Raw genomic sequence first — 18,951 nt, forward strand, 5'->3', positions numbered from 1 at the left:
TGGATTATGAAAAAAATCCCAAGCAAAGCGGAGGCAAAGAAATAAAAACGCACGTTCCGCAGGCTCAGAAGTTCCACCTAAAAAGAGAGCAGAAGCCACAGAGACTTACCAACACCCAAAAGGAATAAAACGTTAGAGAAAGGTCTCCTTTGCAGTCTTGTATTCAATATTATTCACTACATTCACTTCACAGCTTATCAGCACAGGTGTTCTTTCATAGGAAACCCACATCAGAGGCACAGCCGCAAATCCAAGCAAGCCTAATGCTGAATGTAGAACTCCCTTGTAACGTTCACACTATGCGGCAGAGAAGTAAGTCCAGATGAGTCAGACACTAGATAGAATGAAGCATGATAAATGCAGACTGCTAGGCTAAGAGTGGGCGAAACCTTGGGTCGGGAGTTTTGTACAGCATTTGTCACGTGCTGGTATTTCTTTTATTTTTGTATGGATTAAGCCTATCAGTCTGTACTATCTATCGTAATTCATTCTATCTAGTGTCTGACTTATCCGGAGTTGCGTCTTTGCCGCATGGTGTGACCATTCCAAGGGAGTTCTACATTCAGCATTAGGCTTGCTTGGATTTGCGGCTGTGCCTCCGATGTGGGTTTCCTATGAAAGAACACCTGTTCTGATAAGCTCTGAAGTGAATGGAGTAGATACGATTGAATGCTAGATTACAAAGAAAACCTTTCCCTACCTTTTGGGTGGTGGTAAGTCCCTGTGGCTTCTGGTCTGTTTTTTAGGTGAGCTTCTGAGCCTGTGGAACTTGCAGATTCTATTTGTGTTGTAAATAGGGGTTGATTGGACCAACCCGTTGTTCCCTTGTGCTCTGATCCTTTTATATAGTTAGGTGCCTGATTATTCATACAGTATCTGGAGGCAAAAATGAGGCAGTCACCACCTTTAAAGCTGTGAATTTATGTTTTACTATCAAAGCAACTACCTGTGCAACATTTAGGCTCAGATTTCACAAAATTATTATTATTTTATGCACTTGTATAGCGCTGCTATATTCCGCAGGGCTTTACAGACATTAGCATCCCGCTGTCCGCAACGGGGCTCATAATCTAAATTCCTATCAATATGTCTTTGGAGTGTGGGAGGAAATCAGAGTACCCAGAGGAAAACCACTGGGAGAACATACAAACTCCATGCAAGTGTTGTGTTGTCCTTGGTTGGATTTGAACCTAGGACCCCAGTGCAGCAAGGCACCGGTGCTAACCACTGAACCACCGTGCTACCCTAATATATAGAAGAAGCTCCACAGCACTTACCAATGAAGGTACAAACTCCCTTATTGAGACATGTTCACCATGTGTGGAAGAACAAGCTTATGGCCGTTTGGCATGCTCCCACATTTTGTCAAGGCCTCTACTTTTGCAGAGGTTTTGACAAAGCTTGGGAGCACACGAGGCAGATGTAGGCTTGTTCCTCCACACTGTGTGACTATCAATAAAGGAGTTTTTACATGCATCAGTGAGTGTTGTGGTGGTTCTTATACACGTTGTGGATGTTGAATCTTGTGCTATACATATGATCTGTTAAGCACTGCTCTAAGATCAGATGCACAAGGTGATACAGGCGATTGAATTTAAGGTGGATTTCTCTGATTCTTGTAATGCCTTTTTTTTTTTATGTAGGCTCAGAATTTTGAACTAATGCATTCACTACTTTTGAGGTGGAAGTGCCATTTCTTACAGTCTTCACAGTTAACAGTAACAGCCAGCATGCTCCATAGCACAGACACATCCCATTGTAACAGTGAGAAGTGAGAGTCTCCTCCTATAGCAGTAGCATCGTGTAATGTTTCCATAGTGTCCCAAGACAGAACTTACTAGTGACAGGAAGATTGTTCCCATAGCAGTAATAACCTCGACAATAGAGGCAGCCAGCTTTAAAGCTGTGGCTGTCTTTGTTATCAGAGCTGTGGCTATCACTTTTAAGGTGGGTTTTTGTTGTCCCTATTAGGGCTGAATATGACTATTATTGTTATGTGGGCTTTAGATGTCAACTTAAAGAGGACCTGTCACCCAAAAATCAATGCAATTTGAAAGCACCATGTTATAGAGTAGGAGAAACTGAATAGATTTGATATATATATTTTTGTGGGAAAAGATTCAGTAAAATTTGTAATTTTTACATTTACATCTACAGCCTTGTGAAGAGCTATCGGTACAGGAGGGAGGTGTTATCAGTGACTGACAGTTAGCACTGTGTATATAAGTGTACATAAAGAGATATCAGACAGAGCTCGAATAACAGTGACAGACACAGCTCTGATAACAGTGACAGACACAGCTCTGATAACAGTGACAGACACAGCTCTGATAACAGTGACGGACACAGCTCTGATAACAGTGACGGACACAGCTCTGATAACAGTGACGGACACAGCTCTGATAACAGTGACGGACACAGCTCTGATAACAGTGACGGACACAGCTCTGATAACAGTAACAGACACAGCTCTGATAACAGTGACGGACACAGCTCTGATAACAGTGACGGACACAGCTCTGATAACAGTGACAGCCAAAGCACTGATAAGTGACGGCCACAGCTCTGATTATAGTGACAGCCAGATAACAGTGACAATAAAAGCACTGATAAGTGACAGCCACAGCTCTGATAATAGTGACAGCCACATATCTGATAACAGTGCAGGAGAAGCATTGTTTAGCCTTGATCTATATTATTGTACGTAATAGTCCTGTGTAACTCGTACATTATAGAACATATTTTTGTTATTTTTATTTGTGTAAACATTTGATAAAAAGAAAGTTGTTGGTTACACCCTTAAAATTTTTTGCACTTATGTGACTTAAAATATACATGTAGGAGATTTCTACATGGCATTAAAATCAGTGTAATAACATAACTGTTTTATGACTATGCTATTTATACAGAATGAGAAATATGCAGTGTGTCATATTCTGCCTTGTGCACCTCACTTTCACCATCAGATACTTTAATAGAGAATAATGATGTGCTGATACTGTATTTTTAAACAGATAAGAAAGACATTTGATCCTGCAACATCTTATTTAGTAGAAGGCCTAAAACCCAACACAGAGTATATATTTCGCCTTGCTGCACGTTCTAATCAAGGTCAAGGTGCTTGGACATCGGATGTTAAAGAGCGCACAATGCAGTCTAGTAAGTTTCCCCTTTCTTTATCTCTGTGGAAACAGAATCGAGCTTTTGGGGGGTAGATTAGATTTTTTTTTATATACATTTATAATTGAGAGCTTTATGGCAGAATGTATTTTATTCTAATTTGCTTTCACTAATTTTGGATTATTAGCTATATTTCATGCAACCATATAATCATTACATCTGTCCAAAAATGAGTTAAAAACAGGGCCTGCACATCAAAATGTTTTTGAACATGTAGCTCTTAGTACACATTTTGGTCTGTTAATGTGTAGGGAAAATAAACCAGGTTTATATATTTATAGTATATAGAGTATGGCCTTCGATGTTTATTTCTGATTTATCCTTTTTATCCTTTTTTTTTTTTTTTGCATTCTGTTAATCACATAATCTCTGGTCTAGTAAGAATGCCATTTTATGGTTTAATAATCAGTCATCTAATAATGAATTAATTAATCACCATCTTAATCTGTGCTAATGGATACAAAATATTCTCAAGTTGTTGCCTTAAAGAGGTTGTCTCATCTTGGACCTTCATGGCATACTGCTTGGAAGAACAGGACCCTGAAGTAAATGGATAGCAGACAGCATATGCGTGGCATCCTCTCCATTCACAAATGGACTCAGCTATCTTTTAAAAGTTCTATAGCAGTGAAGGGATTGCAAGCCTTGCAAGTTCGGCCAACCCCTCCATTTATCATTATTGGACTGCCTAAATTAGCCAAGCCAGGGTTTGTTCTCCTTTCACGTCGGAGCCCCATTCTGGAGATAGTAGCGAGTCCCAGAGGTGGGACCTGTACCTATCAGATATTTATGGCAAATCATAGCGATATGTTATAAATGTCCCAGATGGGAATATTCCTTTAGCATAAGTAATTGCCCACATTTGCCCTCTACATTCATAATCTCAGTGCAATCAAAGATGCCTAATGTCACTATTACCAGACTTAAAATGATATTTGGGTTTAAGAAAATAAGCCCTGATGACCTAACAGATGCTCAGCATGTTACAGTACAGTTATCAAACCTCTGTCATGTAACAAGTCGTTCACCTTTGTGTCCATGACATGACCAGGACAGATTTGTATTTGCATGGTTTACAGTTAAGATGCTATAGAGTTTGAAAAATGTCAGGCGTTACCTAAAACTTGCCATACATTTAAGAAAGCTGTCGGTCAAATCCTCGTTGAGCTGACAACAATGTCTCCCAATCTTCTCATGCATATGCATGGTCAATTGAGGATTAGAGGATTAAGATAGTGAATGACAAAGGGAGAAAGAAATTGTCAGAATCCTCCCCATCTCACTACTAAAAAGAGATTGCGCAGCTGAAATCCAAATCTCCCCTAACATCAGCTGTTGGTGGAGTGTCAGGAGGACAAAAATAATTCAACAAGAGCTGGAAAACTTAATCTGTGAAAACCCTATAACTACAGGGGCCCTGCCGACAGTGGAATAGCAGCACTGATAGAGGCTATCCCACACAGAAAGCTAACTAGTTAACCCTGACCAGTCCCTGTGGGTGGTAAGAAATCCTATATTGTGTTCACTCTGTAATTTCTACCAGGGGGAGTGAACAGAACCAAGAAATACAAAGTTACAGAAACAAGAAGGCAGGGGAATAGTCACTAAACAGTCCGAGGTCAAACACAGTACCAAGAAAAGAAATGGTAAAGAGTAATCATGGTAAACAAGCAAAAACACAAGAATACTCACTATGTGCACAGAGTTTTATAACATACAAGAACCAGTTTAAAAATACAATAACTGGCATTGAACAGTCCCACAGTAGGATTTACGTAGAGCATTGATCTCACTGATTGGCTCTCAAGGCAAGCCTCCTCCTGACTTTCTGCTTCAGAACAGGTGAGCTTGTCAGGCTATGCCCTTTCCTTGGGACCCTCTAACCCATTTAAAGTTCACAATACCTTGCGCCTGAAATTCAAGATTACTTCTAGGCAGGGTATCTAGTTAGGCAGGGTATCTAAGTCTGCTATTTAGTTATGGATATCTGCTGATGATTGTGTATACATATGTTCTGGCTTGGTACCTCTGCTATGTACCTCAACTCTGGACTTGCTCGTTAGTCCTCTGTGTACTGACTGCAGCTTGTTTTCTGGATTAATCTCTTGTCTGCTTGATTGACTTCTACTGATACTGGTATTCTAACCATGGACATTTCTGTATTAATCCCTTGTCTACTTTATCCATCCCTCCTGCTTCTGACCCTGCTTGTTAACTACTCTTTCCACACCAGTCATTTTGGTAGATCTACTTCTAGTTAGTTTGCACCAGTTTATGCTACCTTACTTCGCAGCAACCCTAGCAACCAAGGTGATCCAGCCTTGCAGCCCTCTAAGAACCTGGGGTCGCCTTACCTTCCTACTGACAAGATTGGTTAAGAAAGACTGCTTTTGAGTTTGCTGGCTGTGATTCCAGACAGTTACAGTAATATTTGATTGCACATAACATTTGAGGATCTCTTCCAGCATATGATTAACACATTCAGTTGCCCATTAGATTCTGAGTGGTAAGCAGAGGAGAGCATCAAGGCTACCTTAAGTGTAACGGTCGCGTACACACACGGGGGGGAGGGAAGTGACCACTGCGCTCCACCCTCACCCCTGGCCCTGCCTACTTGCCTCGCGAGTCCTAATGACAGGGGACAACTGGACGGCAATCCCTAGCTTGGAATAAGTGCAGGGAGGACAGACCAGACAAACAACAGAATGTGAACGGACCGAGTCTATACCAGGAAAGCCACAAAGTACAAATGGAGCAAGCAGAGAATAGTCAGGAGAGGCCGGGGTCATAAATACCAGGAGAGTCGTGAAGTACCAAAGGAGTCAGCAGAGGATCGTCAGGAGGAAGCCAGGGTCAGAATACCAGGAGAGCAGCAAAGTACACAAGGAGCAGGCAGAGGATAGTCAGGAATTCAGCAGGAGGTAAGTACGCCAGGAAAGACAAAGTCGCAGATGGAACCTAAATAACAGGCAATCTGTGGCCAGCAGACTGCCTGTTTAAATAGGGAGCCAGAGGGGTCATGTGACGTGGCCAGCGTCACATGACTCCACACAGACTACACAGCCGAGCGCCGAGTGATCAGCTCGGCGCTCAGCCCTAAAACCATTCTCATGAATGCGAATAGACGCGCGGGGGGGGGGGGGGGGGGAGCGTGCATAGTATTATCAGCTGGATGCGCTGATGATGCATGCGCGCTCCGGACGTGCCCGCCTCCTAGACCGCGCCGTGTCATTAAGGTTGTTTTCCGAGGCCAGGAGATTCATTATGAAATCCGTGGACAAGTGTTTCCTGGAACAGATTATCACAAGAAAGGACAGTAGTTTTTCAGCAGGCTGAAAACAGGGCAGTTTGGCTCAGGCACATGCAACGTGACCCAGGTATAGTAGGAATGCCGAGCGGTGTAGTGCTGCCTAAATGTCTCTTTATGTGTGTCACGGTGCTCCTTCCTGGATACCGCTGGTTCCCAGGCTTTGGCTCCGAAGCAAAAAAAGGGGGAATAATTGAGAGATTTGACAGAATAACTTGAGTCCAGACCTTGAGATGAAGTTCAGTAGCAGCTTTACTTGAATACATGTTTCTACAAAAAGAAAACAGTTTTCAGGCATTGTTTTTGTTCCAGCAGGCTTTAGCATGAACTGGCAGGCAAACTCAACTCCTGCCTTATCTCTTTCTCTCTGCTGTACTGACAAGCTAGCTTAGTAACTTTGATTTCTTCTTTATGCTGCACTCCACTCTTTAGTCTGACTTAGTTTCAGCCAAGGAACAGGTTAGTGGGTTAGTGTCCTGTCACTTCCAACATGGAGTCTAAACCAGACTTATCTATAACTGCCATACCTCCTTCTGGTAGCAAGCAGGACTGGCCCACTTCTGCCCAAAAGGGGGAGAAGGAGAATGGAATGGTAATTTCCATTCTCTCTAAGTGTAGCTCTGCCATATTTGCTGCCGCCTGCTGGTGAACCAGGCACATTACATGTAATAAACAGTTACATAACAAGATTATAGATGCACATTGATGTGAACCTGGAACAGAATTACACAGACAACATTTATGTTAGACCATTAAAGATAGTAGCAGGGTGCAGGAGTGATAACACCACTCTGGGGTGTTACACACACACCTCACAGGTTAGTACATAAGTCTACAAATTAGGCTCATAAGAGGGCCACCAGTAGTTATGGGACATAATAGTAGTTTTGGCTCAAATAGCTTCTGAGACGGGAAAGCCTCAGGGACTGTGGATTATGTACTCCTGATCTCTTCCACCAGGTCTAAGGAGACAGTGGAAATGACAATACCTGGAGGAAGTAGTGGTTCTGGAAAAAAAATTCTCAGATGTGTGGGACTAAAACAACTGGACAGCACATCTGCCTTGACATTCTTAGATACATGCCAGAAAGTTACCAAAAATTGGCCCATCAAGCTTGCTTGAGATTCTGTGGATTCCACTTTTTGGGGATTCAGCTGATCTTTATGGTCTATTATTATGGTCAATTATTACAGTGACAAAATAAGCAGTTCCCTCAATCAAGTGTCGACACTCCTTGACTACCCATTTAATCGCCAGCAATTCTCAATTGCCAATATAAACTTCCAATATTGTAACTGGCTACAGGAGAAGAAAGCACAGGGCCATAAGTTAATGAGACTCAATGGATCCTGAGAAAGGACAGCTAACACCCCGACCTTAAAAGCTCTACTTCAGCTATGAAGGACTGTTGGAGATCTGACTGAACCAGAACAGGTATGGTAATGAAGATAGAGACTCAAATGCCTGAACAGCTTCTGAACTCCAGCTACCGACATTATAAAGGTCTTTCATAGACTTTTCCAGTTTAGAAAACAAAGCAATACATTTTTTGCAAAGCCCTGAAAGCTCTGGAAAACGTTATGGGTTTTTGGCTGCACCCAGCTGACAATGGCCCGCTCCTTGGCAGGATCCATACTAAAACATTTAGCAAAGAGGCAACACTACAGAAAATGCACCTCCTGAGCTTTAAACACATATTTTTCTTGGTCTGGCAAACAAAGTTATTGCATCATTTCTTCATCACAGCCTGAGGATGACAGACATGACATTCCTGGTCTGGAGAGTTTATAATCTAAGTAAACAACTACAAACTGGTCTAAAAAGTCCCGGAAAATATCATTTACAAACCCATGTAATACAGCTGGAGCATCACACAGACCAAAATGCATAACCAGGTATTTTTAATGTCCTTCTGGTGTATTAAATGTTGTGTTCCATTCATCCTAAGACCATATCTGGATCAAGTTATAAGCTCTGGGTTATTAAACAAGTCTGGTATCAATAGCAAAGGATACAGTTTTTTCACCATAATCTTGTTCAGTTCCCTATAATAAACACATGATCTTAGGCCTCTATCTTTTTTCTCTCATAAAAAGAAGTCAGATTCTACAGAAGACGAGGGAGGCCTCATGAATCCCTTACGCAGAATGTCAGCAATATATTGTTTCAAAGCCTGCCACTCCGAGAACTGACAGATTGAAAACATACTTCTTGGGGTGATGGGGACCAGGTACCAAATCAATAGGACAGACATATTCCCTATGGATTGGCAACTTGTCACATTCCAAGACATCTGAAAATACTCTAAGAATTTGAGGCACGGCAGGGAAACGGAACTGAGATAAAGTGACATACAGGAGAAATGGAAGTCAGGGTGCCAATTGACAGTATCACCAAGACACCAGCCAACCAGTGGGTTGTGCTTACATAACCAGGGATATCCAAGCATAACCGCAGTGGGTAATGAACAGTGCCTTGCAAAAGTATTTACCCCCCTTGACTTTTTTCAGATTTTGTTATATTACAGCCTTAAATTCAATGTTTTTTTAATCTGAATTTTATATAATGGATCAGAACACAATAGTCTAAGTTGGTAAAGTGAAGTAAGCAAATATATAAATAAAACTATTGTTTAGAAATAGAAAACCGAAAACTGGCATGTGCGTATGTATTCACCCCCTTTGTTAGGAAGACCATAAAAAGCTCTGGTGCAACCAATTACCTTCAGAAGTCACATAATTAGTGAAATGATGTCCACCTGTCTGCAATCTAAGTGTCACATGATCTGTCATTACCATAGTAACATAGTACATAAGGCCGAACAAAGACATTTGTCCATCCAGTTCGGCCTGTCATCCTGCAAGTTGATCCAGAGGAAGGCAAAAAAAAAAGCCAATTTTCCCCACTTTAGGGGAATAAAAAATTCCTTCCCGACTTTAATCAGGCAATCAGAATAACTCCCTGGATCAACTCTCTAGTAGCTATAGCCTGTAATATTATTACACTCCAGAAATACATCCAGGCCCCTCTTGAATTCCTTTATTGTACTCACCATCACCTCCTCCTCAGGCAGAGAGTTCCATAGTCTCACTGCTCTTACCGTAAAGAATCCTCTTCTAGGTTTGTGTACAAACCTTCTTTCCTCCAGACGCAGAGGATGTCCCCTCGTCACAGTCAAAGTCCTGGGGATAAATAGATGATGGGATAGATCTCTGAACTGACCCCTGATATATTTATACATATTAATTAGATCTCCCCTCAGTCGTCTTTTTTCTAAAGTGAATAATCTTAATTTTGATAATCTTTCAGGGTACTGTAGTTGCCCCATTCCAGTTATTACTTTAGTTGCCCTCCTCTGGACCTTCTCCAGCTCTGCTATGTCTGCCTTGTTTACAGGAGCCCAGAACTATACACAGTACTCCATGTGTGGTCTGACTAGCGATTTGTAAAGTGGTAGGACTATGTTCTTATCACGGGCATCTATGCCCCTTTCGGTGCAACCCATTATCTTATTGGCCTTGGCAGCAGCTGCCTGATACTGGTTTTTGCAGCTTAGTTTGTTGTTTATTACAATTCCTAGATTATTTTCCATGTCAGTGTTACCGAGTGTTTTACCATTTAGTATGTACGGGTGACTTGCATTATTTCTTCCCATGTGCATAACTTTACATTTGTCAGTGTTAAACCTTATCTGCCACTTATCTGCGCAAGCCTCCAATCTATGCAGATCCCTCTGTAGTAGTATACTGTCCTCTTCAGTGTTAATTACTTTACACAGTTTAGTGTCATCTGCGAAAATTGATATTTTACTATGCAAGCCTTCTACAAGATCATTAATAAATATATTGAAGAGAATAGGGCCCAATACTGACCCCTGAGGTGCCCCACTAGTGACAGTGACTCAATCTGAGTGTGTACCGTTAAAAACCACCCTCTGTTTTCTATCACTCAGCCAGTTACTTACCCACATACAGACATTTTCTCCCAGTCCGAGCATTCTCATTTTATATACTAATCTTTTATGTGGTACAGTGTCAAATGCTTTGTAGAAGTCCAGATATACGACATCCATTGATTTGCCGCTGTCAAGTCTAGAACTTACCTCCTCATAGAAATTGATTAAATTAGTTTGGCATGACCGATCCCTCATGAAGCCATGCTGATATGGCGTTATTTGCTTATTTCCATTGAGATGCTCTAAGATAGCATCTCTTAGAAAACCTTCAAACAGTTTACCCACAACAGATGTTAAACTTACCGGCCTATAGTTTCCAGGCTGTTTTTGGACCCTTTTTGAATATTGGCACCACATTTGCTGTGCGCCAATCCTGTGGAACACTCCCTGTCAGTATAGAGTCTGTAAATATCAGAAATAAGGGTCTGGCTATGACATTACTTAATTCTCTTAGGATACGGGGGTGTATGCCATCTGGTCCTGGCGATTTGTTTATTTTAATCTTTTTAAGTCGCTGTTGTACTTCTTCCTGGGTCACACAGGGCACTTTTAATGGGGAATTTATTTTTACATTCAGCATTTCATCTGACAGTTTATTTTCCTCAGTGAATACATTGGAGAAAAAAATATTTAACAGCTTTGCTTTCTCCTCGTCGCTCTCTGCGACTCCCCCTCATAACTCTTTAAAGGGCCGACACCTTCAGATTTATACTTTTTAAAATTTATATAATTGAAGAACATTTTAGGGTTAGTTTTACTCTCTTTGGCAATTAATCTCTCTAGTTTGGCCGCTTTTATTTGTTTTTTACTTGTTCTATTTTTTCCTTATAGTGCTTCCGTGCTACCCTCCTTTTTTTAGTGATTTATATGCTTTCTTTTTGTCATTTATTGCTTTCTTTACAGTTCTATTTATCCACATTGGTTTCTTATTGTTCCTTAACCTTTTGTTCCCATACGGTATGTACCTCTCACAATAAGATTTTAGGATGCTTTTAAATATATCCCATTTTGTGGCTGTATTTTTATTTTTGAGGACTTTGTCCCAGTTAGTTAGGCCTGTGGCCTATCTTAGTTGGATAAATTTCGCTTTTTTGAAGTTTGGTATTTTTGTTCCTCCCTGTAGAAACGCTCTTTTGAATGATAATTGGAAGGTTATTACTGTTTATTTCATATACACACCTTTTTTGAAAGGCCCCAAAGGCTGCAACACCTAAGCAAGAGGCATCACTAACAAAACACTGCCATGAAGACCAAGAAACTCTCCAAACAAATAAGGGACAATGTTGTTGAGAAGTATAAGTCAGGATTAGGTTATAAAAAAATATCCAAATCTTTGATGATGCCCAGGAGCACCATCAAATCTATCATAACCAAATGGAAAGAACATGGCACAACAGCAAACCTGCCAAGAGACGGCTGCCCACCAAAATTCATGGACCGGGCAAGGAGGACATTAATCAGAGAGGCAGCACAAAGACCTAAGGTAACCCTGGAGGAGCTGCAGAGTTCCACAGCAGAGACTGAAGTATCTGTACATAGGACGAAAATAAGGCGTATGCTCCATAGAGTTGGGCTTTATGGTAGTGGTCAGAAGAAAGCCTTTACTTTCATCAAAAAACAAAAAGGCACATTGTGAGTTTGCGAAAAGGCATGTGGGAGACTCCCAAAATGTATGGAGGAAGGTGATCTGGTCTGATGAGACTAAAACTGAACTTTTCGGCCATCAAAGAAAACGCTATGTCTGGAGCAAACCCAACACATCACATCACCCAAAGAACACCATCCCCACAGTGAAACATGGTGGTGGCAGCATCATGCTGTGGGGATGTTTTTCAGCAGCCGGGACTGGGAAGCTGGTCAGAGTTGAGGGAAAGATGGATGGTGCTAAACACAGGAATATTCTTGAGCAAAACCTGTACCAGTCTGTGTGTGATTTGAGGCTATGATGGAGGTTCAACACTTGAGTGGTTTTAGGGGAAACATGTAAATGTGTTGGAATGGCCTAGTCAAAGCCCAGATCTCAATCCAATAGAAAATCTGTGGTCAGACTTAAAGATTGCTGTTCATAAGCTCAACCCATCCAACTTGAAGAAGCTGGAGCAGTTTTGCAAGGAGAATGGGCAAAAATCCCAGTGGTAAGATGTGGCAAGCTCAAAGAGACTTATCCAAACTGACTTGGAGCTGTTATTGCTGCAAAAGGTGGCTCTACAATGTATTGACTTTAGGGGGGTGAATAGTTAAGCACATTGATTTTTTCTGTGATTTTGTCCTATTTGTTAATTCCAGGTTGTGAGGCACCAAAATATGTCAAGGTGGGGTGAATACTTTTGCAAGGCACTGTATATGTATAGCACCAACCAACTCTGAAATCACAGGAGTCATGGAACAGATCACAACTTTTGACAAAGGGGTGTTGTCTACTGCTGTCACCTTAATAAGAACTGACAACCTGATAAGGGGCAGATTCAGCTCTTTTACCATCCTGGAGTCTTATCAGTTTGGCTGCAGACTCACAGTCAATAAATGCATTTCACAAAAATTATACTTCTTATAGGACAACATCACTGGCAAAAACACTATAGAGGGAAAAAAGAAGATACCTAGGTGGGCTTCCTCTGACCCACCTATGCATTTGAGTTTTCTGGCAACTGGCGTTTCAGACTGGAGTAGAGCTAATGTCCCGAATACCCACAGTTGAAGCATGATCCATGCTCTCTACATTGGCTTCTCTGATCACAAGCAGTTTGCATTATTTCAATTTGCATAGGATCATCTGAAGAGGACAGAAATGCAAGGGAGGATGTTGAATGCTCAAAACGATTCTCACCATCCAGTCGAATCACCAGAGACATGGCCGAAAAAGGAAAAAAGTGATGGGCCACAGTGTCCTTGATGGCCTCTGGCAACCCTCAATGAAACTGACCCTCTGCCTAAATGCAGTATTCTTCAGCCAGACATTTACCCAGTCTTGAAGACATTATTTTGCTCTCCGTTACTGCATCACAGTTAGGGTCATGGTAGAGTAGGCGTTGTCATGGTGGCGCTCCATGCCCTCTGCCATCCTGCTATCTGTAACTGGAATGGCTGCCGTGCTCCTGTGTCCCACATTGGAGGCCGCAGCCAACACCAGACTGCAAGGCCTCTACCTGTCTTCCTTAGGGCACGCATGCATCTCCCGGCTTTTAAAGGGCCATTGTCCAATTGTATAAAATCAATGCCAGGCAATGGCTGGTCACCTTTTGGTATTTAAGGCACTTTCCCATAGGGAATGATGCCTAAGCTTTAGGCACCATGTTTGCTAGCTTCCATTTAAGATGTGTTTTTCTATTAGTTTGCTCATGTACTGAACTCTTCCTGTTTATAGACTCTGACTCTCTGCTGCTGCTTTCCCTGCCTCCTGCCTAGTTATCATATTGACTCTCTGCTGCCTGCCCTGACTACTGCTGAGTTATCATATTGACTCTCTGCAGCCTGCCCTGTCCTCGAATATTTTTACAGATATGCACAAACTCTGCCTGCCCTTACCTTGACCTGTTCCTGAGTATGAGTATTGCCTAATCCCTTGATGCTTTGCGCCAGTGTCTCTGACCCCCATGTGACAGCTACAAACTACACTGATTCTATTCCAAGAGGTAGTGGCCTGGTTTCTCCCCTGCAGTGAGGTCCAGATCACTGTATAGGCAGTTAAAGGGTGAAAACCAGGGAACTGCCAGGACAATGCCCTTAGGTATAGACCAAAGCCAAAACAGTTAGCTGGTACAGAGGGTCCACCCCCACAGTCTGTTACAGATGTTCACAGAAACCAGCTTAGGAGAGTCAAGAGACAGTGATAATGCCCAGGTCTGAGAATCACCCTGAAGAAGGAAAATAACTATGCCTACCTGCTAAGCCTCTGAACCTGAAGACCTAGGCCTAAACCTTACCGCTTTCTCTAAATGTGGTAAATTATTTACAGTTGCCAGAGAATTTATCAAGATGATCCAGAGGCTTTTGTATAGAGGGAACAACTGCTGCTGCCTGAGCTTCCTGCACCTTAAAACAGATTACAAGTGTACAAGCTGAGTTTATCCATGTTTCCACAAAAGTCATATATACAATACAAAACAATAAATTGCCTCTGTCTAAAATGTATTTTATATAGTATAGAACTAACTAGACTAGATGTGTTTGGATATGGTAGGATTAAACAATACAAGGCAGCATGCCTTCTCTAAAGAGAACTTGTTGGCTTGACGTGTCCTGTTTAGTAATCAGATATAGATGACTGCTGCATGATAACTGGTCTGCTTATCAAATTCACAGCAACAGTGTTTGGGTGATTGTACACTGTACTGGCCACACAGTCGGAGAAGCTTTGCCTTGCCTGTCACCTTTAGCACATTAGCAAAGCTGTGGGCTACTAGCTGCTCCTCTGAGAACAGCTCACCCACAGAACTGCACACATTATGGCTTTACAGGCTGTATACTGGCTGCACATAGCATCAAACAGTTCAACACTTTATGGACATCTTATAGATATTCATGTTTAAAGTCACACAGTGTCATGATTTACAATATCTTTTTAAATGTAAGACAGTTTTTTTTTTTTAGCTTTAAAACATGGAAACGTTGGATGTAATTTGCTAAATGTAACCATTTTCATTTTAAAATAGTTGTTACCGAGTACAGTATTACTAAGAATTAAAACTTTATATTTTATATTGTTTTTACAATTTCCTATTCATTGGATGCAGCCAATCACATATCACTGGGTGTGGCTTATTTTAAAGGGGTTGTTACATTGCTATTTAATTGTGCTAGAAACATTACATTTTGTGTTTTTAAAATGTACACCTATTAAAACCAATAAAAAGAGAGGGCAAGTAAATCCAGTGTCAACAAGTACTATATTAGGGTTTGTGCAGGCCATACATATTGATGATCTATCATTAGGATAGGTCATTAATATCTGATTGGCGGTGGTTCGACACCCCCACCATCAGCTGTTTGAAGAGGAGGCAGTGCTCCATGCGAAGTTCATCACACCACGCGTCGTCTCCTCTGCAGTGGTGATGTAGTGTAATTACATGTGAATGGAGCGAGTACTTGTCATTACACTGCACTGTCAAATCTTCAGAGATGACAGGCAGTGTAGTGAAGAGAAAGTAACGCTCACATGGAGCACCACCTCCTCTTCAAACAGCTGATCGGCAAAGGGTGCCTAGTGTTGGAACCCTCCCCGGTCATATATTATTGACTTATCCTGATGATAGGTCATCAGTATGTATGACCTGCACTATCCCTTTAATTTCATCCATGGGATGATTGGAAACGCTTTTTAAAAAGTTTGATCGTGGCAGAATTCCTCTAACCCTTTCAGGAGACAGCCTATTTTATTTTATTTTTTGTTTTTCTTCCCTGCCTTCCAAGAGCCATCTTTTTTTTTTAGTTATCATAATCAAATAAACTTATGAGGGGAAATAGGTCATGTGGCAAATCTCTGCATTGGTGGAGTTACACTGCAAGATCACATTTTGGATTTACACTTTTTTTTTCTCATTGAAGAATGAAGCTATTCTTTTCTTTATAATGATTCTCTTTATATCTTGGAGCAGACAAAGTAAAATATGGGGGACTTAAAGACCAAGTAGAGGGCTGAAATCTGTTATATTTTCTATATATTTTCCATTTGATATGGCATATAGTCCTCTTTATTTGATCATGAATATTGGTGTATTAAAATCTAAAATGTGTATATTATGTAACTACAGTAATATATAGAAATTGGATGGTGATGGTCATGTCCCAGTCCTTTCTTCCAGCATTAATCAGCCCTGCACTCTTTACTGGAATTACAGTATCTCTATTTCTGCTTTACACTTATTAATAAGCAGACTGTGGAGGTGGTATGGGCTGCATTGGAAGCGGTCTTGCTACAATGAATGTGTCAATTTTGGTCATTTTAGTTTAATGGATTGGAATGTTGCTGTTACTGTGGGATAGATTTCCCTTTATGGCAATAAACCTGAACTTTTCTCAGACCGTTGCCTTTGTATGAGTTGTTCTTCACTGCATGAGTGGCTGTGGCAGCTCTTTTTTTTGTGTCTTGTCTTTTTTCACCTCTGTAACTCACCAGCTACTTTAATAAATAGGATATTTCACAATTTAGGCCACCATGTTTCAAATATTTTTTTCATAAATTCAGTTCTGTAACACAATGTGTAGTTTTATGGATTTTGTCAAGTGGTCATGAATGCATTTTAGCGATGACTGTAAAGTATTAATGTGTTTGCTAACTTTACCCACACTCTGCTTCAGGTCCCTAGAACCGATAGTGATTTACCATGGTAAAGCCATGGTGAATATCAATCATTTAAATAATTATTATAAATTAGGTTCAAGCTTTCCAAGGTATCATTGGTTGGAAAATCCTTTTTGGATGTCATCTGGATCATCGAGACACCTCTTGACTGGAAAATGCTGGCATAGCTTGGTACAGTCCCATTGTGTCTTCTCTTTAAGTTTTGGTTCACTCATCACTGTTAACCTTGTATGTATGTCTTGTGAGGGAAGAGTGTACTTTCCATTTTGTCTATTCTTTAGTTTTTTCAGCATCACTGCTTTGCTTTACTTGCATGCCATTTTACATCTTCCCTAACACACTTTCCCTTCCATTAGTTTGCTTCATGTGCACTTTGTGCTGCTGTAAGAAAACGTCTTTGTCCTTGAGTCTCACTTCAAATATACCTGCTAGGCTGTAAGCCCTAACAGCATCAAAGCTTAAAGTAAAATCCATTAAACTAAAGGTAAAGTATATCTATATTTTTTTTTATCTTGAAGAAGACCTCTTTTAACTCTTTAAGTACCAAGAAGAGAAACACAATGGTAGCTAATGAATTTAATTAACCAATAGCTAATCAGCCAGAAAACCAAATTATATTCTTCACATAAAAAATTTACAAGTCACCTGGTACTTCAAGGGTTAAATGCCCAGGAAAGTGGTTTCTTTGAGTATGGACATCAGCCAGATTGCTGAAAAGCAGAAGAGGTGAGTAAAAAGTGAAGCTCCAGAAATGTTCACAGACTGACCCTTTTGTAAGGTCAGGTTTTTTTTTTCCAAGTTCTTCTGTGTCTTGAACTGGAATTATAAACACAGGTTTGCATCCTTTTCAAAGTTCCAAACACAAAGTGAGCCGTGGGTATGGCCGTAAACAGAATGGCACGTGTTGAGTTAAGCAGAGTTGAAGAATTGTGACATTATGTTGATGTAAGCAGCTCACCATAAGGAATTAGGAGGTCAGAAAACTTCCAGTGGATTGGTTTTATAGTTACTATAGGAAGGGATTTTCATGCCATTAATAATTATCCATATTTAAATGGTTTAATCGTTCAAAATAATCACAATTTAATAACAAGTGTGACGTCTGCAAGAAAGTCATTTAAAGTTAAAGAGATAATGTACAAATGAACACAGATTTTATGATGTAAACACAAACCACAGAAGTTCTGTCTGATCTCGCTTTCCTATCAAACATTGTCAGAAAGTCTTATGTAAAATTTCTTGATGTAAAGGTAGGTGATTAAATGGCACCTAAACAAGATTCTAGTGTTATTTATTCATTTTATGTGGTCTTTCATTTCTATTTTTATTTGTTTTATCATTTCCATTTTAATCTGCTAATGTTGTGACTGATCCATTGGTTTTTCCCTATTAAATACAGCGTTCATTCACACATAGTGTACATTAGGTAAACGTTTAGTGGAAGGCTATTGCATTTACCTCTTATTTATCAAACTGGTGTAAAGTAGAACCGGCTTAGTTGCCCATAGCAACCAATCAGAGTCCACCTTTCATTTTCCAAAGGAGCTGTGAAAAATGAAAGGAGGAATCTGATTGGTTGCTATGGCCAACTAAACCAGTTCTACTTTACACCAGTATGATAAATGACCCCCTTAGTCTCTAAGCTGGTTGTTGATCAGTTTAGACCTCTTACAACACACAGCCAAAGCCTATAGAAATTGAGTAAATAAATAAAAAACTATTTGTAAAAGAAATGATGTAATGACAAATATGATAATCCATTAGTCAGCAAGTAACTAATAGAGTCTAAGGGTGGCTGCACACAGTACGGATTTGTGTGCAGAAAATCTATAAGAAATTTGCACTTAAACTGCACAAAAATCTGCCCTATTTTAGCATTTTCTGCATTTTTGTTGTTGCTGATTTTCATGCACTTTTTCTGTTTATGTAAACAGTGGTGAAAATCACTCTACAGAAGGTGCACAACAGGTCAATTTCCGCACCTTAGAAAAAAAGCTAAGTGAACATGAGATTTGTCAATTCTAATTCACTTTGCTGGTACTGTATTACACTGTGGTTTATCCGCACAAAATCCATGCAGGAAAAAACGTGCGTAATTCGCATCATGTGCAGCCACCTTAAATGTGGACTAGAAACTCCCTTACATAGTCAATCTATTGAAGAAATGTAAAACTACTTTAACTCACAGACTCCAGAGAAACACCACT

The 18,951-nt window shown here is 40.5% G+C and overlaps 1 protein-coding gene across 16 annotated transcripts in view; it reads left to right on the plus strand.

The window, feature by feature from the left end:
- The window catches only part of PTPRS (protein tyrosine phosphatase receptor type S), a 600,160-nt gene that overhangs the window by 254,209 nt on the left and 327,000 nt on the right, over window positions 1-18,951 (plus strand). For all 16 annotated transcript variants that reach the window (XM_040417715.1, XM_040417713.1, XM_040417721.1 and 13 more), the window contains one exon: window positions 3,015-3,159. In XM_040417715.1, coding sequence (XP_040273649.1) covers window positions 3,015-3,159 — 145 coding nt within the window. The remainder of the gene's footprint in view (window positions 1-3,014; window positions 3,160-18,951) is intronic.

Source organism: Bufo bufo, chromosome 2 (genome assembly GCF_905171765.1).
Source record: "Bufo bufo chromosome 2, aBufBuf1.1, whole genome shotgun sequence".
Taxonomy (NCBI): Eukaryota; Metazoa; Chordata; class Amphibia; order Anura; family Bufonidae; genus Bufo; species Bufo bufo.